The following is a 21,896-nucleotide window of genomic DNA, read 5'->3' as shown; positions in this document are numbered from 1 at the left end:
GGAAAGTGGAGCTCAAGGTCACATGATTTCAGTCACAAGATCAGGTCACTTGATTAGTAGTGGGAAAAAACTAGAGGACCGCATGGGTTAAGATTTCCTTTTTTTATCCAGTTTCATCTGCCTGTGTAGAGCTTGGAGCAGCTTTGTGTGTGAGTAGGTTAATTAATCTGTGATTGTGATTATGAAAATATTTATTTTTCATATTTCATTGTATTGCATAATATTTATTTACATTATTTCATAGCTTTTTTGTGTTGGTTTATTTACAGTTTCACATGATTATTAACAGCTTGACATGAAACGCTGTATCTTCAATAAATGGAGTTAACCTCGACAACTCACGTCCTGCCTACTCATCATTGAAGCTACCTAGCCACTTCAGTCAAGTTAAAGTGTTTATCTGTCTGGTGATGTGTGCCTCACCACGTGCTCAGGTGCCAGAACAGAATCCATACTTTGTAAAGTTTTCTTATGCTTGCTGTCTACCAAAGGTGACATCGATGCTCTTAACAGGTCTTTTATACTGACAGTGCATGTGCAACATTGTGGAGTGCAACACTGTTATTTTTAATGAAAATGTCTTATCTTTAGACGTTTCACCTCCTACCTCAGCCAGGCAGGAGGTGGTACAGCCCCTGCTGTCTGAATGCCAGCATACTTACTGCACACACCGACGTGAAGTGTCAGAGACACAGTTTCTGGCTGGATGTCCTTATCCACAGGCCAATAGTGTTGTACAGGTTGTACAGTTGTACAGGTGCTTTTTGGTTCCAGTCTCACAGCAGTCACGTGTTGGTTTTTCATGTTTGTTAGTACAGTCTCCATTCAGAACGAGCTGATTGCTTGAGGCTGGTGTTGCTGCTCACTACCCAACACCTGACACTGACTGAAGGGTTATCAACGTGTTAACACTAAAACTCAAATTAGCCAACGGCTAACCTCCATAGGTATAATCAGTGCCGTTGAGAGAGGGGGTTAACCTAACCTTGTATTTAATCATTTCCTCGTCATTATCTAATTTCGTTTAGCAACATGTCTGCACTCCTGTTGGCTCGTTAAACTGCCTGTTTTTTGTCCTGTGTGCACTCACTGTTTTCTCCCTGAGCGGGATGCAGTCAGTCAGAGCCCTGAAGCCGCACCCTGCTGTGATGTGATGCGATGTGATGTGATGGTATTTTATTAAGCAGCCCCTGCTGCACTGCGCACCAAACTGTCTGTTTGTTTATTGGAAGTTCATTAAACGTGTTGTGTGTCTAAACAACTTGACACTCGACACTGCACTTTCTCTGGTCCTCAGCAACACACCTAGTGTGGAGTAGATCTGATTAATGGTTCATGACTTTAGCAAAGAACAGACAGAGAATCCTGGCTTTATAGTTGGATGTTCAGGTAACCATGTGGATACGTGACATCCGTGCATCTCCTCTCCTGGTTCTCTCTCTGACCTGTGTTTCTTGTCCCATCCATCAGTCTGCACCCTCACTCTTCCTCAAGAGTAACTTTGAGTACCTGAGAGGAAACTACCGGAAAGCAGTGAAGCTGCTGAACAGCTCCAACATTGCAGAGCACCCTGGACCCATCAAGACAGGTGACAACTACTGCACCTCTCAAGAATGATGGCTTCCTCTGATAAGCCTGGTGTCACAAAGCCACACAGCTAGTGTTTTAATTTACCATGGTTTGTACTGTTAATGTAGAACTGGCTAAATGGTGCTGTCTTCACTGAAGATGTAACGGTCACATCTGATGCTTTTTGTGCCACTTAATAGATTGTTTTCTGTCTCGTTCAGGTGAATGTGTTCGATGTATGTTCTGGAACAATCTGGGCTGCATTCACTTTGCGATGGGGAAACATAACCTCGGCATTTTCTACTTCAAGAAGGCACTGCAAGAGAACGACCACACATGCGCACAGCTAGGAGACGGAAGCAACGGGCAATGTGGGTCACAGCAAGTACTATTTTCTGACTGAACCTAATAAGCGATACTAAATGATCTTAGCAAGTACTCAGATCCTGTAGGCTGGAAAAGTTCACCTTTATAGAAGACGGTACCTCAGTTCATGGTGGATTAACAGAGGTTACACTGGTTTCTAGCTTCACCTAGCTTTGTATCAAAGCATCTGAAAGAAGCATTCATTGTTCAGCATCTCATCACAAAGCTTTTGTGATAAGAACTACTTTGCACAGCAGCATTTAAGAAAATATAAATATATATTTTTGGTGGATAATGATCTCAGAGACGGATATCCACTTACAAAATGAAAACCATCTGTGGGGAGAGATCCCACTAACGGAAAGTCAGAAAATATTATTTTGTCTTTGTGTGAAGTGGCTTTTCAAGTCTATGAGGTCATATTTCAAACCCACAGGAGCAGAATTTGTTTTGAGTACTGCTTTGTAAGGAGGAATATGTACATGTCCCCTGTTGGGGGATTTTTGTTTAAGTGTTATAAGATGATCATATAAGATGGTGATGATGATGATGATACTAATAAGTATTGATAATGTAGAATTAAGGGCCATCCATACAATCATTGTAATAGTGACTACATAACAGTTATAACAGTAACTTCAGTCCACACCACAACAATAACGACAGTGGTGAACGATATCGTTGGATCACTTTCAGAGTGATTAGATGAACGACAGAAACACAGCCAGCCAGTGAGAATCCATCTGAGTTAGCAGGCCATTGTATGATTTCAATGATAATGTTAAATAATGTTGCAGGAGTGATTGTAATACTGGTGTCTGAGTCTGTGGCTGACCTCTTATGTGAGATAATTGCTGGCATTTAGGAAACACTTTTTAGATGGTCTACTATAGTAACCCCGTCTTGGTTATTTATACAAGTTATGAAACGCTCAAATGATCTGACCAAACGGTCACTGGTGCTGATGGGGTCACATAAGTATTTTATATATCGATCATAAGGATAACTGCCATGACTTGGCCAAAAGTACGAAAAGAATTTGCCTTTAAAAGATGACAACTCTTCAACTCCTCATCTGTGAAGATTTCATAAAACCATATCCTTCTGGGTGTTTTCTCTGTTTGTTTCTCTGTGCAGCACACAGCAGTAACAGGTCATCAGTATCCATGTTTCCCAGCTTCCACAGCTGGAGTGAGCAGTGCGTGCTCATTGTTCAGCGTGGACGCTCACATAGCTCTCTTTGTAGTTATAAGTGAACACACTCGCTGTTTCATTGTGTAAAGTGTTGTTGATTGTTAACATGTGTGTTCTGGAGAGTAACAAGTCCCTCTCGTCTGTTGTTACTTTTAATATCCAGCTAAGACGTTCACTGGTATCCCCATGTGTGCTCTACTAGCCAACAAGCGCTATGAGCTGCTGTATAACTGTGGTATTCAGCTGCTGCACATCGGCAGGCCTCTGGCAGCGTTTGAGTGCCTGATGGAGGCTGTGCAGGTTTACCATTCCAACCCTCGACTGTGGCTGCGGCTCGCAGAGTGCTGCATCTCTGCAAACAAAGGGGTATGACTTCACTGATGTAGAGCCTTATCTGAGTTTAACATTATGCCTTGTTGGATTTTTCTTTTAGCTTATTTAAAGATGAGCTTTTTTTAATTTCGTATTCTCTGTTTTTATGTTTTCAGGGGTCGGAGCAGGAGAGCAAAGGTTTACCTTGTAAGAAAGGTATAGTTCAGTCTATTGTCGGGCAGGGCTACCATCGCAAGATCGTCCTGGCATCCCAGTCTACCCAGAATACTATCTACAGGTCAGTAGTAGTCAAAATACACCTACTGTACTGTCACTTCACTGATTATGACTGCCATTTTACTGGGCTTCACTCTCTGTAACTATATGATTTTCACTTTGATGACACAACTTGAGCAAATTTCCAGAGTCTGCTAATTGAGTTTCATGTAATTGCAAACCTATGGACGTGTGTAAAGGGCTGGTAACATACTGTACATCCAAAGATCTCAAACTGCACAGAGGCTTTGAGTTTTTATATAATGTCTGCACCATTTTATTGACTGAAATATTTGACATGCGTTGTGCATCATTCCATACATTTATATATATCTATAGTAACACTGACTAACTGTGTCTAATCAGTAAATCATCCTGCTGATGCTCCTCTTGCCCAGAATCACCCCAAGCCGTGTGTTTTTGTGTTTGGACAGTGAGGGCCAGTCGGCAGCGATCCCTGTTGCCAGTATGGAGTTTGCAGCCATCTGCCTGAGGAACGCTTTGCTGCTGCTGCCTGAACATCAGCAGCAGGACACCAAGACAGAAACAGGCTCCAAGACCTCCAGTCAGTCAGGAAGCACAGAGAGTGGCAGCGAGAACAGTGATGCCTGCAGGTCTCTGTCTCTCTCTCTCTCTCACACTCTCACACACACACACACACACACACACACACACACACACACACACACACACACACACACACAAAAAAAAAAACATGTTTCCAGTTGCTGTAGCAGGGAATCAAGTGCCAAAGAGAAATGTGAGCATTTACTGAGCTAACAGAGGAGAGAATAACATCAGAAACTCCACACTGTGGATGATTTGGTTAAAGAGACAGTAAAATATGACTGATAGCACGTTGAAGTGCTATTGAAGTGAACAAACTTCTGAGATTACTAGTTGTAGATGCTTCATGTTGAGTACATTCATCAGAACAACTCAGAACTCCAGCTGGTTACTATCAACAGACATAAAAGGTTTGTTATTGACGTGATTGATTTGTAAGAACTGGAACATTGTTTCTGTTCCACGTGTCAGTTTCACAAAGGGAGGTTTGGAGGGTTCGATCGAATCACTGTGACATCGTGCTGACAACAGTTGTCACTTCCAGGTAGACATTGCGAGGATATCTGTTGTCATTTTCAAGCCGTGACTGAAACGTTCATATAGTTAAACATTGAGGTCCAACCTGTCTGGTGTTTCTGCCCTGCTTCTTTTATATATGGTGCTGTTTCTCTGGTGTCATTGATAAACCTAATATACCTGACATCGTCATCTCACCAAAGGTTCGACTAACTGTAGGTTTGGGTAAACTCAAGCTGTCATTTTCTTAAATTCTCATATTTTCTTAAAGGTGGATTAAGTCTCAAAGCTAACATGAGTGAAAGGCTTGTTGTTATATGAAAACAGATGAATGAGATGTAAACACACTGAAGTAACATGATGAAAAAACACCATTAAATAGTATGTAAGCTCAGTGACGCAGGGTTTTCTACCTGGAAATTCTACCTCTTACCTTGTTAGTTACACGTGACGGCCCAATAGTGCTTCAAATCCAACAAGACTCAATGATCTTGATGAACTGACACAGTTGAAGATGCAGTGGGACATTACAGTGTACAGTGTACAGTGATCAGCCACAACATTAAAACCACTGACAGACAAACTACGTAACGTTTGATCATCTCGTTACAATGTATCGCTCTGCTGGCTTCATGTGGATGCCACTGGGTCCACAATGGTGTTTGGATGGGTGGTGTGTGTCAAGTTCACCCCCTCATGGCAGCGGCACTCCCTGATGGCATTGGCCCCCCCCCAGCAGAACAATGAGCCCTGACACACCACAGAACCTGCTCAGGAACACAACAAAGAGCCCACGGTGTTGATCGAGCCTCCAAACTCCCCAGATCCCAGTCTGATGGAGCATCTGTGGGATGTGCTGGAACAAGTGTGATCCATGGAGGCCCCACCCCCCAACATACAGCACCAAAAGGATCCACTACAAACGTCCCGCTGCCAGACACCACAGGACACCCTCAGAGGTCTTATGACCACGTGTTGACAGGTACAAGGGGAACCTGCACTGTATTAAGTAGGTGGTTTTAATGTTGTGGCTGATGGGTGTATAACTCATTAATGAACCAGTGCGCAGCACATGTTGAAATATGTATGTTTCTACTGTATACAGATGTTCAACGGTAAATACAAAAGCTGAGTGGGTCTCCAAAGACTTGAATATATTACACAACTTAGAATAGCTCAGCTTGTCCATCATGTAACCAATCATAACGACCACAGAGGAGTTTGTCCTGCATATCGCTGCTGTGTTGATGAATGAGTGTTTGGCTTTGTGTGTTTTGCAGTGGGAAAGGGCAGGAGGCTGATAAGTTCTTATCTGCAGCTCCATCGTCTCCTCTCAGAAAACAGGAGGTAGAAAACCTCAGGTAATGACACTGCTCATCTCTACTGACACCAGTCATTATTCAGGAACATTAACCGACCTGTAAAACCCAGAGGGCTGTACAGTCAGGATTCACGGCCAGGTCTTTTTTTCCACCACGTAAGCTTGTGACAGTGTCGGTGTGTGCCTGATAACACCGTGTCGAGGGTTGTATCACTGCTATTACTGCTAATGTGCATTGATATAATGTGCTGCAGCGTCACACTGGTGAAACTCGAGTTGACTTTTATTTTGTAGTAGTCACAGGAAATTCAATGTGTTTGTCGGTGAGTTTTGTAATCTCTGCTTTCGTTCATTAAAGATGTGCCTATAGAGGAAGCAGTGGTCATTTCGAGCTTTAGGGGGGTGGTCCACTTTAACAGATAGGTTTGACTCGTGACATGACAGCTACAGCCGAGACACGCTGTACAAGAAGTTTAAGCTTTTCTGCTCCACCATTTAAGAACACGTTTGATGTTTCCCGTCTTATTTCCATTTTCAGTGTCATCGTCACCGTTTATGCTGTCAGTTTGAGCATTTCCATTTAAAGGTGCAATATATAAGAAATGTCCACCTATTGAACACACTCCAAACAAATACAGGCAGTGTATCACCACAGTAGCTAACTGCTGCTAACAGTGTTCTGTTTATGACTGTAGTTACTGTTAGCTTGTTAGCTCAGTTATTCTTATGCTAGCCAGAGTTGGTGTTTATACCTCTGGCACAGGACCAACTGGCCACTGGGAGAAAGAGGTTCTCAGGCCTGGGGCTAGCCAGTTAGCATACTAACTTCAGTAGATATCTCTGCCACACAATACATAGACATCTTAAGTTAATTCCTCACCTTCTGTTTATAATTGTACTTAAATCTAAAATGTTTTAAACTAGAATTCTTACATATTGCACCTTTTTAAGCTTTTGTATTTTAAATGTCACTTCTTTCATTGACTCACTGTACATTTTATTATTTCCCTTTTCTCTGTTGTTAAATTACAATCTTACTGTCGCTCTTAGTGAAATAACATAATAATCTTTTAATTGTATCTCCTTTAATTTTCATTTCTACATGGACTTTTAATTTTAATTATGACCCAATATATCTTCCTTACAGAGGATGCTATGCGCATTTCTGACTGAATTTATGAACGCACCATATTTAAAGTTAAACCCTGTGCACTGTGTAACAGCAGTAACACAAGCTACCATGGCAAGCCAACTGTACAGTCTTCTTGTCAACTGTCTGATCTGTAGGTGCTCCATCCTGGCCTGTAGTGCCTATGTGGCGTTAGCACTGGGAGACAACCTGATGGCTCTAAACCACGCTGAGAAACTACTCCATCAAACTAAGGTGTCTGGTTCCCTCAAGTAAGTGCTGAGTTTGTTTCTCAAACTGTTGTTGGTCTTGTCCAAAGGCCAAAGAGCTGAGTGCACTGACCATCCTCTACCCGTCTGCTTTGTCCTTCTCCTCCTCTGCTTTGATTTCAGGTTCCTGGGTCACCTGTACGCTGCTGAAGCCCTCATCTCATTGGACAGAATCTCAGACGCTATTGCTCACCTTAACCCAGAGAATGTCAGTGACGTTTCAATGGGAGTGCTGACCAGCGAGCAAGACCAAGGTCTGTGAGTTTAACACATCACTCTACAAAACAAGGGATTTCATCTTGTGTCCTAAATGCTCGGTTTGTTTCCCTCAACAGGGTCTGAGAAAGGAGACGAGCCTGTCGAGTCTCGTAAGTCGACCTCGTTCAAACATTAAAGCCTGATTTTTACTTCCAAAATCCAAAATCTCACCATTAGTGTCTGTGTCTGTGTGTGTGCGTGAGTGTGTCTGTGTCTCTGTGTCTCTGTGTCTCTGTGTCTGTGTGTGTGTGTGTGTGTGTGTGTGTGTCTTGTCTGTCTGTCTGTGTCTGTGTCTGTGTCTGTGTCTGTGTCTGTGTGTGTGTGTGTGTGTGTGTGTGTGTGTGTGTGTGTGTGTGTGTGTGTGTGTGTGTTTGCAGCAGGGAAGCAGACTCCCATGTGTTACCCCAGCAGTGTGACATCAGCTCGGGCCATGATGCTCTTCAACCTGGGGAGCGCCTACTGCTTGAGGAGCGAGTATGAGAAGGCCCGCAAGTGCCTCCATCAGGTAACCATGACAACAGCTCCATGAGCTCAGCAGGTCCTGAAAGTGTCACACTGAACACTGATGATATTAGCATGTATGTGTGGGTGAACCTGCTAAAAACAGCCAATTAACTCCTTTCACACTGGCAGCCGACCAGTTTGCCTTTATGTTTTTGAGCCTGAGCGCCTCACATCATTATCATGAACGTGGCAGATACACAGGGAACAACATCCAGAAGACGTTAAAACGGAAGTCTAACAGTCTGAATTGGACACAGCAGTTTTTCTGGAACTGATAACAGAAGCTGCTAAGGAGTGAGACATCTCGCTGCTTTTATGATCTCTGTTGAGCGTTGCACATGTACTGGACCGACCCGGCAAGGCTCGCTTATCAGTGACATGGAGGCCACAAACAGCGATGCTGATTAGTATATTTTACATACGTCTCTCTTTCTAACTCAGCGCTGACTGAGAGATGTTCAAGTTGCTCGGCGGCGACAGATGGAAAATTATAACAAGCCAGCATCCTCAGCTTCAACATACGTCACAGCAGTACCACTGCGTTCCCATCACAGCCAATTGAAGGTGGAGAGAATAAATACCTGTGGCGCGGGACTACATTTCCATTGTACACATTTACATTGAAGAGAAAAACCAGGTGTTAGCGGGTGATGGCAGGTGTTAACGGATGTTAGCGGGTGTTAGTGGGTGTTAGCAGGTGTTACTGGGTGTTTTACGGAGTGAAAGGGGTAAAAAAAAAAAGCCCAGTGCAGTACAACACCTTGTGGTGTTGAAGCAGAGCAGTGATTTCTGGCACAGCTTCATTTACATTTAAGGTGCATGTTGGTGGAGGAGGAGGAAAAGTCTAAGGTCAAAATACTTACAGGATGAAGAACAGCTTTATTGTTAGACCAACGTGTCTCAGCTTGTGGCCTTCGTCAGCTTCATCCACACAACATGTTACAAAGAACATTTCAGTAGGATGGTATGAAGCAAAACACTTCAAAAAGGTAAAAAAAACTAGACTCTATTATAACTACAGTACAGGAGACAAACAAACATCACCAGAAATCAGAAGGAGTTTCTCAGAAAGACGAGATGAACACACCATCTGTTACAGTTTAACAACCTCACTAACCAATGACATCTTTCCAAGTAGTGTAAAGACCCAAAACCCTCCAAGCTTTCTAGGGACGACCCAGACAGGACCTCTGAGGACACAAACATGAGATGAGCACAGTGCCTCCTCCGCAGCAGGGTTAATAAGAGAATAGGACGGAGCACCAGAGTGAATCAATGATAAGTTCCACAGCCAGCCAGTCATTTAAATATACATACATATAAGCACCAGTGGGACACCAACATACGGATCTTTTCCAATCATGTGCTGACTTGGTTTGACACGGTGCTTCAGCCCAGCGCAGCAGGGATTTGCGTCACAGTGACAGTCCTCTGTGATTTTAGCTGCAAGTGTTTTTCCATCACACAATACGCCAGGTAAAACAATCTGTTTGCTTGTTGGAGTTGAACACAACAGCCCTGCCTGTCACCATCAGTAAGAAACACTGCTCAGCAAAGTATCTGGAACTACAAGGGGTTTAAAGATCTAGTCTGAAGTCTCCTGAGCTGCTCACAGACTCATCCGGCCGCCTGTTGATATCAATCATGTTTAATGTTTACGATTTAAAAATCTGGATCGGTACTTATGTTGGTTCATTCTGAGCCGGACCGCAACAACCAATGAGAGAGGCATCCTGGAGCAGCTCACGGTGCTGCCAAGCAACAGTAAACTTTCTGGCCCTGAGGCTAATGTTAGCTAGCACGCTACTGTTGACAGAACCTGCAGCTCTCTCTGAAGAACAAACGACCTGTGTGGACTCATCCAGACTGGTTTAACACTCTGCTTTTGTTTTTTGGTGACTACAGCACCATGATAACCTCCATGTTTTTAAACGTCTGCTTCCCCATCAGTCAAGATTTGACCAGATGAAGACTTAATGTTGAAAATGGACCTACTGGCCTGTTTACCCCACAGCTGCCTAGCCAACAGTTTGCCTGGCTTGTCATTCATTTCCTCCGTCAGTTTCATGAGTCTCCTCACGCTGCCAGGATTGTTGATGACTTTTCAGACCCTGTGATTTGGTCTTTATATTTGTTTTTACTAAATATTGAAGCGTCTGATGTGTTCACCATGTTGCATTCAGATTCATGAAAAACAAAGTTTCACTAAAGTGTGAATGTTCCACTGAACAATCATTTTACAGTGCAGTAATAATTTATAACTCACCCAGTTGATGTTTGTGTCGTCTTCATCAGGCTGCGTCGATGGTGAACACCAAGGAGATTCCACCGGAGGCCATCCTGCTGGGAGTCTACTTAGAGCTACAGAACGGTCAGAGCTCCACCACACACTCACTAACACACTCCATGTAGACACTTTGAGACAATATCAAGTTGTTGAGCATCTTCTCATGTCGGTTCCCCTCGTGGTGTGTGGATAAAAAAAAAACTTTTACACAATAACCATCAGGCGGCAGTCTTAATGCTCTTTAATACACAAGTTCAAATGTTCCAACAGAAACAGTGCTGTGAAAGCTGGACGATCGATGTTCTGACTTCCTGCTGTCAGTAACAGAACGTTGTTCATTAAATTGCGTCTTTTGATTGAAAGCCTTGTTTTGTTAATTTGATACAGATTTTTCCTTCTGACAAATGTCTTCATGAGGCATTTGTGTAAAGTGGACACTGAAGACTTGGTTTGGTTTAATGTGCAGATCAGCAAAGTGGAGTATAATTTGGATCAGTACCAAGGCTGGTATCTGAATACTAAAGCAGTCATCATCTTGGTCTAGTCTGAATGACGTGGTGTATTACCTGATGTTTGTTCTGTCAGTGAGCGAGGGTTTAAAGTCCGGAGATAATCCTGTTGTGTGTCGTGTGTCCTCAGGAAACACTCAGCTGGCCCTGCAGATCATCAAACGGAACCAGCTGCTGCCCTCTGCGGTCCAGAGGGTCTCCCCAGACTCCCGCAAGAAACCCATCCAGCCCTACCAGTCAGTCCAGCCCATCCAGCTGCCTTCATCTTTTACACAAGTTCAACGCAAATGAGCCTCCACAGCGCCCCCCCCCCCCCACCACCACCACCACCACCACCACCACCACCACCACCACCACCACCACCACCACCACACACACACACACACACACACACACAAACAAACACACACACACACACACACACACACACACACACACACACACACACACACACACACCACACAGTCCTGAGGAGCCTTGATATTTATAAAGCTGCTTCCCCTCAGCGTCAGGAGCCGAAGAAATGCAGGCGTGGCTGCTGACTGATGAGTGACTTTTTATTTCCATTTGACTGAGGAATCTGTGTGTTGTCTCAACAATGAAAATAAATTTTATTTACTGTATGACATGACACCTCATTTATACCCACAGTATTATTTTGTGAAAGCACTCGGGACATTTGGCAATAATCAACAGAAAAATCACACTTTCAATCTAAACGATATGAATGGACCTGAACTTTCATTCATATATTTCAGGTCTACAGACACTAAGCACCTACGATTAATGTACAAGCAGGAAGTACTGAGCCTCTATAATAATCACTTCTAAAGCACCTTCCAAGATAAAGTGACTTAAAAGAGATTTACAGAAAATGAGTGAATACAGTGATTCTAATATTTGGTTAAATGTCTCTCTGCCATGTTCACCTCAGTTAGCTGCTTCTGATCTCCATCCACAAGCTTCTGGTCATCCTCTGAATATTTAACCTCTCCTCTTGACAGAATCAGTGAAGTTCAACTAAATTTGTTGGCTTCCTGGCACTGACTTGTTTCTTCAGCACAGTCCACATGTTCTGATGAGGTTCAAGTCAGGACTTTGGGAAGTCTGTTCAAAACCTCAGTTCTGGCCTGATTGATCCGTTCATTTACCACTTCTGATGTGTGTTTGGATGATTGTCCTGTTGAGCACCCAGCTGCACCCAAAATCTTCTGCTGATGATTTTAGGTTTTCCTGAAGAATTTGGAGATACTCCTCCTTCTTCATTATTCCATTTACATTCTTTAGAACAGCAGATCCACTGGCAGCAGAACCGCCCCCAAGCAGAACACTACCAGCACCATGCTTGACAGTAGGTTTGGTGTTCTTGGCCTTGTCTGAATCAAGGGCTTCTTTCTTCCACAGCAGCCTCTAAGCTCATGTTGATGTAAAACACACTTGACTGTGGACACGGACACCTGTCTTCCAGCAGCTTCTAATTCATCATAGACTTGCTTTTTGGTGGTTTTTGGTTGTCTCTTGACCATCCTGACCAGTTTTCTCTTGGCAGCAGGTGATAGTTTGTGTTTTCTGATGGTGGCAGTGACACAACTGTGCCATGCACTTTATACTTACAAACAGTTGTTTGTACAGTTGATCTTGGGACCTGTAACTGCTTTGAAATGGCTCCAAGTGACTTTCCTGACTTGTTCAAATCAATAATGTGCTCTTCCAGATCAATGCTGAGCTCCTTAGATTTCCCCATTGTAGTGTTTGTGGCTGAGTCTAATGTCTGTATAAGACAAGCATTATTAAAATGGGTCCAGAAAAGTCACCAGCTGGTATCAATCAGAATCACTCAGAAGAGGTTAAGATGCTACACAGAACATTTGATTCACACAGCTTTCTATAATCACCTAAATTGATCATTAAAATTACTGTATGTATATTTATGATCACATGTTCAGAAGACCTATAACAAATTCATTGCTGAACCAAACTTCATGAATGTTTTTGTGACAAAGTAGTTTCTTCTTTCTTTCCAGTTTCAGTACATAAACCTCAATCTGACATAATGTTCCCTGGAGTGGATGAGGTGGATTATACACCATGATGTAGATCTAGATATTAAATACAGACTGGACCTTTGAGAATGTGTTGTGTATACAGTATTCATGTAGTCATATCTATACAATATATCAGTGTCAGGATTTATAGATGGTGATACATACACGAGAGCACAGTCTGTATGTTAAACTATAAACTTGTAGATTTTGGAAGTTAGTGGGTGTTCTAGTGTTTACCGGTGATGGACGTGTTCACTGGTGATGGCCTGTGGACACAAACTGTGTCCAGGTGTTGTGTAGCACCTGGCAGAAAGCAGCAGCTGGACCAGGCTGTGATGGGTCTGCAGTGTTGTGTTGTCATATGCTCTTGCTACAACTTATGATGCCACACAGATTACATAATAAACAGTGGAGCCCGAAACGACCATGTTTATTTGAGGAACCTTCTGTTTCACAGTGAGCTCAAACACAGATCATAAGGGTTCTCCACCTCCCCTGTGTGTAACATTAACAGTGTTTCAAATAACTGAGACATAATATAAGAAGTAACCAAAGCCATATGAGCTCTACACTGTACACCAGCATCTAACATGTCACACACACGCAGCCCAGCCATCAGCACACATGCTGGATCACACTGGTGACGATACACTGCACACAGTCTCTGTTACTGTTCAAGGGTTGTCTGGTGAAGTGACAAGCCTCAGCCCAGCTCTGTTTCTGATCACATAAATTACACTTATATTCACATGTAGAAAATTAAACCTTGAATTCTATAGGAAAAATCAGCATTTCATACTACTACAGTAGCAATATTGATACGTTAGGGGCATCAGTATGCTTCAAACAAAGTGCTTGTTGGACCTTTTAACAGGTTGTGAACACAGTCACTGGTCAGCTTTGTGGAGGTGAGACAGCAGCTGGGTTTGAACAGCACATACACCTCAGTGAGGTGAGATGGAAAACAGCTGCAGGGCTAATGTATTGTTTGATTTAACTGGTTTGATATGAAGCCAAATACAAGACTGGTAATAACAAATTAAACCACTAGGTGTTGCACACAGTTTAACCTCCAAATATTAAACTAAAGACTTCACATTACATTAACAGGGCCCGTGGAGCAGATAAGTTCTACAGTATTGTAGTTCTGCAGTAACACAGACTGCAGAACCTCAGCCAACCTGCACCAACTATCACAACTATAATAATATAATATATATAATAATACTTTAGAAGTTATGAATTCTTGAAGTTTGGCCCTGTGATCTAAATTTCAGTATTTTAGTGATTCTGTGTACATGTATTGTAAGCCTCACCAAGCATCATCTTTCACTGGACTGGGTTGAAATTTGTCTTGAACATCCAACAGACCCCAAGTTTCACGGAAATTAAAATAATCCTCCAATCTACAGTCAAAATAACCCAAAGAGCTCTGAATCTATTTAACAAGATCTATGGCACTACATTAATACTACACAGAAATAGTGAAGACTAGTGGAGATATGAATTTTCATTCAGCAACAACTATCTAAATGAAAACATGTTGCCAGGTTTCCTCGGGGTCTGTGACAGGAATAATTTCAGGAACTCTTATGAAAATACATTTCAACCCCATGTGAGTCAAAATGGTGTTGAAATGTGAAAGTTTGTGATCTGACACAAAGGTGCTCTGGGCAAAGAATAAGTGATTGGTGCCGTTCAGAATCCACAGAATCACTAACATACTTAAGTTTAGCTCAGAGGACCAAACTTCAAAAATTCATAACTTTAATAAAAGTTTTTGGAGCAAAGCTTTAGGATTTTTCTATGTGTCATGAATGAAGTTTCAACATGATTTTTTTTTTAAGAATTGGTCCTGATATGAACTGGGAAGTCCTGGATCAAGTTAGATTAGAAGTTTCAACATTATATTTCTAATTATTTACATTATCATTATAATATTATCTTATTTTATATTAAGCTGGTGGACCCCTCCTGACTGTAATTCAGAGTGATAACAGGTTTTAACTCTGTGTTGTGAGTTTTGGTTTGGTGACTGTTTAAGGTCACAGATTGTGCCTTTAACTCAACTCCACACAGCAACAAATGACTCAAACTGTGCACATGTCGAGGATTAACCCCGTCTGAAATAAGCTTCGGTCATTATGCACCTCTTCTCAAAAGTCACTGATGATTTCTTAGTGAATGCAGACTAAAGCTCTGCCTCTGACACAACAGTTTATTGGGAGTTTATTTTATGGTTAGCCTCATGGGTCAATTCTCGGATCAATGTAGTTCTCCTGTGTGTGCTCCCTGTGTGAGGTGATGTCATCTGCAGACGTGGTGTTTCTGTTATTTAGTTATGCAGCTGACTCACAGCTGTTCCTGCCTGTCAAGCCTGCAGTTGTCGGCGTTGAGTTATTTGGTTCTCAGACAGTTTCTTTTCTTGTTTTTTTCCTTTCTTTTATCTGAGAAAATTAAAAAATAACCTCATTTTCTGCAGCAGAATATTTTTTATTTCTTCCCTTTTCCTCACCCCCTGCCTGGGAACCACTGAGCACCACTGGCCGGACAGTTTTTCTATTTGGCATTTCCAGTGAGAGGATAAAGTGCTTCATATTGGATGAACCCACACTGGTCAGCTTGAATGAACCACTCATGATTTTAGTCTCCAAAGGTTTAACATGAGAACTACAGACATTAAATCTGTTGTGATCAACTGCTATCTAACAGGTGATCCTGTCTAACACGCCTATTTGCTGCCTGAATGACATTAAACTGCCAAAAATACTTCTTCCAACACTTGGACTGTGTGAACCCTGCAGCTGGGGACCATGTCCCTCAGCTCAGCTCTTCCAGTCCCAGGGGACACACATGTCTCCATCCTGCATGACAGAGTAGAAATGAGACACACAGATGTGGAGGCCCTGCATGAGGGGGTAACGCTGCTGCACCAGTCGTTTACAGCACTGGACCATCTGACTGGAGCTGACACTGGGCTCCTTGGACAGGCTCCTCAAAGACAGGTTTTGGAGACACAGCTTCATCACAGCCACCTCCTCCGCCTGCAGTCTGGACACACACACACAAAGTATGAATCATAACAAAGCTGATGAACCAGGATGAGGTGTGGTGCATTACCAAACAAATGTAGGGGCGCCACAGATCTGTGATGAGCAGCAGTGATCAGTGACCAGCCAAGGAGAGTGTGTGAGTGTGTGTTTGTAGATGGGTGTGGTCTCGTGTAGTAGTGATGGGTCATGTGGTCATGAGTCGTTTCTGGAGGGTGGAGTGTGCTCATCTTCCAGCAGCAGGGGGCACTCTGCTCTCTCAGTTCATGTTCATACTTCAACACAAACAGGCACATGCTTCTGTTCATACTGCAGAGGATTGACAATACTTATGTAGAGTGCATCAAAAAGGCCTCCAGGTCACCAAGGAACTGACTGTTGATTTTAGAAAAACTGAGGCAAAAACACCACCCAGTCTACATCGGTGGAGCTGAGGTGGAGCAGGTGAACAGTTATAGGTTCCTGAGAGTCAACATTGCTGAGAACCTGTTATGGTCATCTCACATCACCACCCTGCTAAAGAAAGCTAAAAAAAACCAACACTGTAGCATGTATGCTAGCACACCACAGAATGTCTTGCCTCAGTCAAATACTGTAGTTGGCAGCGATGGAGGTTCCACCAGACTCCAGCACTGTGCTGCCTTCCGTTTCCACTATGTCTCTCTACATCAGTTAGTTTCGTGGTAAAGTCATTTTGAAACAAGTCTGGGTTTGTAAAGTTCACAGCCCATCATACTTTTACTCCTGCCTTGCTCTGTTTACAGTGAAGCAGCTGACAAAATGTTAGGGGGTTTGTTTGACTCACTGTATTTTGTGTTGGGTGCGCTGTCTGGCCTCAGGGGCGTGGCTCTGGAGGAAGACCTGCAGCTTTGGAGTGTCACAGTTGGTGGGGATTATGAAGTGCCCCAACTCATGAAGACTGGGGTTAGAGCGGTCACTGGGATTAACACAAACAACACATTATGTCTAACTTCATGAAAGTACACAGCAGTGTGTCAAGTGTTTGAGGCATTTAGGTCCCGTGTCCACATAGCGTTTATTTCAGGCAGAAAGGTGCTGGTGGTGCGTTCAGGAGCGGTTGTGCACGGAGAGAAAAAACGTGCGTTTTGTCTCTATGACAACAGTATGTCAACATATGTTGATTGACGCTGCCTCTTCGAGGTTTACTATCCGTTTATTTTTTATTTGACATTGGGACATCAGAGCGAGGATGATGTGGGTAGTACTCAGGGAAAAAAGACGCTAACGGCTGCGCCTTCTCTTGGGCCGCTGCCTGCTGCAGCAGACACTCGCTCCTCATTGGGAATAACTAAAGAAAAAAAAGCTGCCGCTCAGATTAAAATTTGATGTGGACACTGGCCCTTACATGGTGACGAGACAGCTTACTTCTCCAACAACATAGTGGTCCCCTGCAGGCTCCTGGGGTGCAGGCGAAGGGGGCTGGACATGAGGCTCCTGTAGAACGTGCTCAGGGTGCTGTAGTGCTCGGCAATGGGCCTGACTGGTCCCAGCCTCTCCACGTGGATTACCTGAGTTCCACCTAGGAGAAGGCTGATCCTCTCCTTCAGCCAGTCTGTCTGCTGCTGCAGGCTGCGATAGCTGGACAGCTGCTCAAACAACTGGAGGCATACAGGCACAGGAGGGTTCAGAAAACAGAGAGGAACACAGGGAACATGTGAGAGCAGGACCGCTGCGGCTACATTACTTTGGTCCACTGATGATGAACGTCCATGGTTCCTAGCATGACATGTCCAGAGGCGTTCATCCCTGACTGGTCAGCAAACACAACGGTGTGCCCTGGATGGAGGGAAGACAAGCAGATTAAAGTAGTTCACCAGTTTTACACATCTACATCAGTCCGTTCTGCTGGTTCTGGGCAGCAGAGCCAAATAAGGGAAAACGGCCATTTTAAAAGTTAGTAAAAATGACTTAGGAACTAAGTAAATGTTGTGGAGGGACAAAAGTTTGGATCAGAAAGCCTAAAGGTGAGGTCACATTGGCCAACACTGCATGTGATTAATATAATGTTGACACTGAAGCCAAAGAAGGAGGCAAGAGCTGGGGGGATATGTGACCAGTATTTGTTAACAACCTCGCTGCTGCATTTTGGACGTCTCTGACAGTTTGTGCAGAAATTCTTTGTTTTTTAAAAAAACCCAACTTTTCCATCAGCTGTGTGAGCGTCTGCTCTCAGACGATCTGAAGGGCTAAAGAGGAAGACTGTTGAGGTCCAGGTCCAGACGTGATTACACCTGGTCTGCGCAGGTCAAATGAACATTCAGTTTACAGCTCTGGATGACATTCCTGCAGTCAGCATGCCAGCTGCACGCTCCTGACCCAACATCATTTTATCACAATATGGAGTATGAACAGCTGTGTGATTGTTCACTTGAGAGGAATCAGTCCCACTGTATTTTAATGACAGTGGTATTTCTTGCCTGGCTGGAGGGAAGAGAACCAGTGACAGTCTTGCTGCACCTCATATTGAAGACTATTCTGTTTATTTGTAATTCATTTCTTTGCACTGAAGTTCTTGCTTAAAAGAACTAATTTAATATTATTTTGTTATTTAAAAGTGTTGCTCCAAATGAAGCAGGAAAGAGGAAGCATATCAACGTCTCAGTCAACTTATTTATACAATTCATACTTACAATCAGCATAAAATACAAATAAAATAAACAATAATACTGTCTATCGTGATGTTTGGGTGGGGCAATATTGTAAGAATCGCCGAATATATATAAATATTGCTTAGATTATACCAAAGCATCTACTACGTACTCCGATACAGTAGGTGGCAGCATGCTCCTCTGAATCTGGTTATTTTGTACAGCAGCCTGGTGTCAAACTGCTGCAGCCTGGTGTCTCACTGCTGCAGCCTGGTGTCTCACTGCTGCAGCCTGGTGTCAAACTGCTGCAGACTGGTGTCACACTGCTGCAGCCTGGTGTCAAACTGTTGCAGCCTGGTGTCTCACTGCTGCAGCCTGGTGTCTCACTGCTGCAGCCTGGTGTCATGCTGCTGTAGCCTGGTGTCACACTGCTGCAGACTGGTGTCACACTGCTGCAGCATGGTGTCTCACCGCTGCAGCATGGTGTCACACTGCAGCAGCCTGGTGTCACACTGCAGCAGCCTGGTGTCAAATTGCTGCAGCCTGGTGTCACACTGCAGCAGCCTGGTGTCAAATTGCTGCAGCCTGGTGTCACACTGCAGCAGCCTGGTGTCACACTGCTGCAGCTGGGTAGAGCCGCTCCATGTAGAGCAGAGAGCAAAACAGTGGAGATTCATCCAGCTCTCCTCACTACATCAGAGCCTTCCTCACCCTCAGCTGTGAATACATTAGGTTAATGTGAGATTATCTGTTATATTATCTGTATCAGGCATGAGAAGCAGGTAATTATCAGTTATCGGTATCGGTGGTATCTACATATGTCATGTCTCTGATGTGATGTTCAGCACAATAAACTCTGCAGTGTTTTCAGTTCTTGTCCTGAGGAGTTTATCTCAACCTGACACTGTGTTCACATCAGCAGCACAGCCTTCAGTCTACACAGGTGTAGGAACACATGTCCCTCGTCTCTGCTATCGATTGAGGCCTTGTTCCTTGCCTTAATTTTTCCTTTGATCTGTAAGCTGACCTTGTTTTCCCCAAAAAGGCGCCTTTGCAGTCTCTCCCACCTCCATCTGGCAAGAAGAACTTTATTTTCTTTTGTAATAAAGCCGTCAAATAGACGATTCACAGAAGATCCCCCCTGGTATTTACACCCATCTCCAGAGGGTCGTAAATGGGATCTAACATCGGCTGTCCTGCCCCCTGGAGACAGTTACACTCTTTTCTTTCTAGGTCAAGCGAGGTTCATTTGATCACAAGTGAATCCACGCTCTCCAAACATCAGAGGACCAGAGGACTTCCTTGTGACAATTATATGTGATAATTGAATGTCTTTGCAATTGTAAATAAGACTAACAAGCTGCTGACATTCTGTTCTCTCCTAATCTAATTAACACACACACACACACACACACACACACACACACACACACACGTGTCCAGAGTGAAGGTACTCCCCCCCTTTTGTTTACCTAATCCTCAGCTGACACCCAGTTCTTTACGACCATGCTTTTCTCTTATCTGTGACATTCCAATCTGTAGAGGCTTCTGCACTACTCCAGATTTCAACAAAGTTTTAAATAACCATTAAGCCAGAACCTCATTTTCTTAATTTTAACAAATTATGAAACAGGAAAAGAAGTTCATAAAACTGATTTTTCCCACGTTTCTCTGCAGTGAAATTTGGCTGAGATCAAGTTTTCTGTGTGAAAATGTCCTGTGTTCGGTGGAGCCACAGCACCTCCTGATGGTGAGTCCTGGTATGATTGGGACAAACTTTCAGAGGATCTTTTCTTTAATACGTTTTTGATTATTACCAGTAAATGTGTCTGATATGCCCTGTTTAATAAGTATTAGGCTAGAACTAAAAGAAATGTGTATAAGTGATTAATTCTACTGTATAATCAAGTGTGCTTAGATGTTTTGATCAAGTTTTAATTATTTTTTTAATGTTAAAAGGGACATGGGCCAGGATCAAGAAATAAGACTCAATTGTGACACGACGGCCGTTAGGGTAACTGCAGCCATCAGCCAAGCCGGCGCGGGAGCGCGCATGAACTCTTCACAGCAGTGCAGCTGATGCCTTATCCCCTACACACATGAAGCAGCCGCGAAGCCGGCTTGCTGTGTGTAGCAACACACAAGCACGGCGATTTACCGTTACGGTTGATGCAGTCTGAAAGGCACAGGCGAAAGCAAAGACGGCATATTGGGGGACAGAAATATAGTCTCTGATACAGGATTGCTGTTTGTAAGCGGCTAATGTTACTACACAGACACAAACAAACCGTTAGCCTGTGGCTACAGCCAGCTGCTAACGTCACCTCCCAGATAACAGGTTGGGCTTTCGGTCCCATATATAAAAGGGACATATTTCTAACTATTCGGCTTCAGACTAAAGGACCGTGGAAAATGTGCAGTCTGTAACTATTCAGTGTTACACAGCGGTGGACTAAGTTACATATTTGCAGCTAATGCTACTTTGCACGTTAGGTCACTCCGAGTCCTCGGTGATCTCATATGATTTTCAAATCAAGCTCTAAACATGACCTGTAATGTTTTCTTACCTGGTTACTAGGAAATGAGCCATGTCAGCATCTGTTTTCAGTCCCAATTCAAGTTGAAGCTGCCTCCATGAGTCGAATGCGTTTGTTCGGGTGCCAGCCCGGCTTTGGTCATAATTTCGTTTCGACTCACAACATGCCACTGATAAAACCTTTGTTTTCTTCTTAGTATCACTTTTTAGTGGACTTTGTGTGGTGGTGGGTCGTTTGCTGGCCGTAGCAGAATCCATTACTACCCAAACACTAGTTTGGGTCCACCGCGCTTGTCTTCTTCCCGTATCCAAGTCGAAAGCTGTCGAGGACGTGCATTCAGTGTCATCTAATGTCATGTCCGCAGGACTGCGCGGGAAATTCGGACCACGAATTGCAGTACATTATGCAGCACACAGCCTGTTCAAGGCAATAGAGAGATACGTGGGTGGGCTCATTCTTTTTGGTTTTGAACGCTTCATCACCCATTAGCATTAAAAAACTTAAAATGCATGTTTATTTTTCACAAATCCTGCCCCATGTCCCTTTAAATGATTTTAATAATGCCACATGATTTTGTG

General features: G+C 43.5%; 2 protein-coding genes across 4 annotated transcripts in view; one reads left to right on the top strand and one right to left on the bottom strand.

Annotated features, from left to right (window-relative positions):
• Window positions 1-11,700, top strand: part of cnot10 (CCR4-NOT transcription complex, subunit 10) — a 30,582-nt gene extending 18,882 nt beyond the window's left edge. Inside the window, exons 8-19 of one of the 2 annotated variants that reach the window (XM_073484790.1) lie at window positions 1,471-1,588; window positions 1,791-1,940; window positions 3,293-3,495; window positions 3,618-3,739; window positions 4,152-4,331; window positions 6,081-6,161; window positions 7,409-7,522; window positions 7,643-7,773; window positions 7,855-7,887; window positions 8,155-8,282; window positions 10,577-10,652; window positions 11,208-11,700. In XM_073484790.1, the coding sequence (XP_073340891.1) occupies window positions 1,471-1,588; window positions 1,791-1,940; window positions 3,293-3,495; window positions 3,618-3,739; window positions 4,152-4,331; window positions 6,081-6,161; window positions 7,409-7,522; window positions 7,643-7,773; window positions 7,855-7,887; window positions 8,155-8,282; window positions 10,577-10,652; window positions 11,208-11,368 (1,497 nt within the window). In that variant the 3' untranslated portion in view covers window positions 11,369-11,700. The remainder of the gene's footprint in view (window positions 1-1,470; window positions 1,589-1,790; window positions 1,941-3,292; window positions 3,496-3,617; window positions 3,740-4,151; window positions 4,332-6,080; window positions 6,162-7,408; window positions 7,523-7,642; window positions 7,774-7,854; window positions 7,888-8,154; window positions 8,283-10,576; window positions 10,653-11,207) is intronic. The other variant, XM_073484791.1, reaches the window with a different exon arrangement.
• Window positions 11,701-13,526: 1,826 nt separating this feature from the next.
• Window positions 13,527-21,896, bottom strand: part of tcaim (T cell activation inhibitor, mitochondrial) — a 29,911-nt gene continuing 21,541 nt past the window's right edge. For both annotated transcript variants that reach the window (XM_073484793.1, XM_073484792.1), the window contains exons 8-11: window positions 17,878-17,969; window positions 17,559-17,791; window positions 16,978-17,109; window positions 13,527-16,173 (exon numbers count right to left, since the gene is read on the bottom strand). In XM_073484793.1, coding sequence (XP_073340894.1) covers window positions 15,948-16,173; window positions 16,978-17,109; window positions 17,559-17,791; window positions 17,878-17,969 — 683 coding nt within the window. In that variant the 3' untranslated portion in view covers window positions 13,527-15,947. The remainder of the gene's footprint in view (window positions 16,174-16,977; window positions 17,110-17,558; window positions 17,792-17,877; window positions 17,970-21,896) is intronic.

The sequence above is a fragment of the Pagrus major genome, chromosome 17 (genome assembly GCF_040436345.1).
Source record: "Pagrus major chromosome 17, Pma_NU_1.0".
Taxonomy (NCBI): domain Eukaryota; kingdom Metazoa; phylum Chordata; class Actinopteri; order Spariformes; family Sparidae; genus Pagrus; species Pagrus major.
This window is presented reverse-complemented; position numbering and strand designations above follow the sequence as displayed.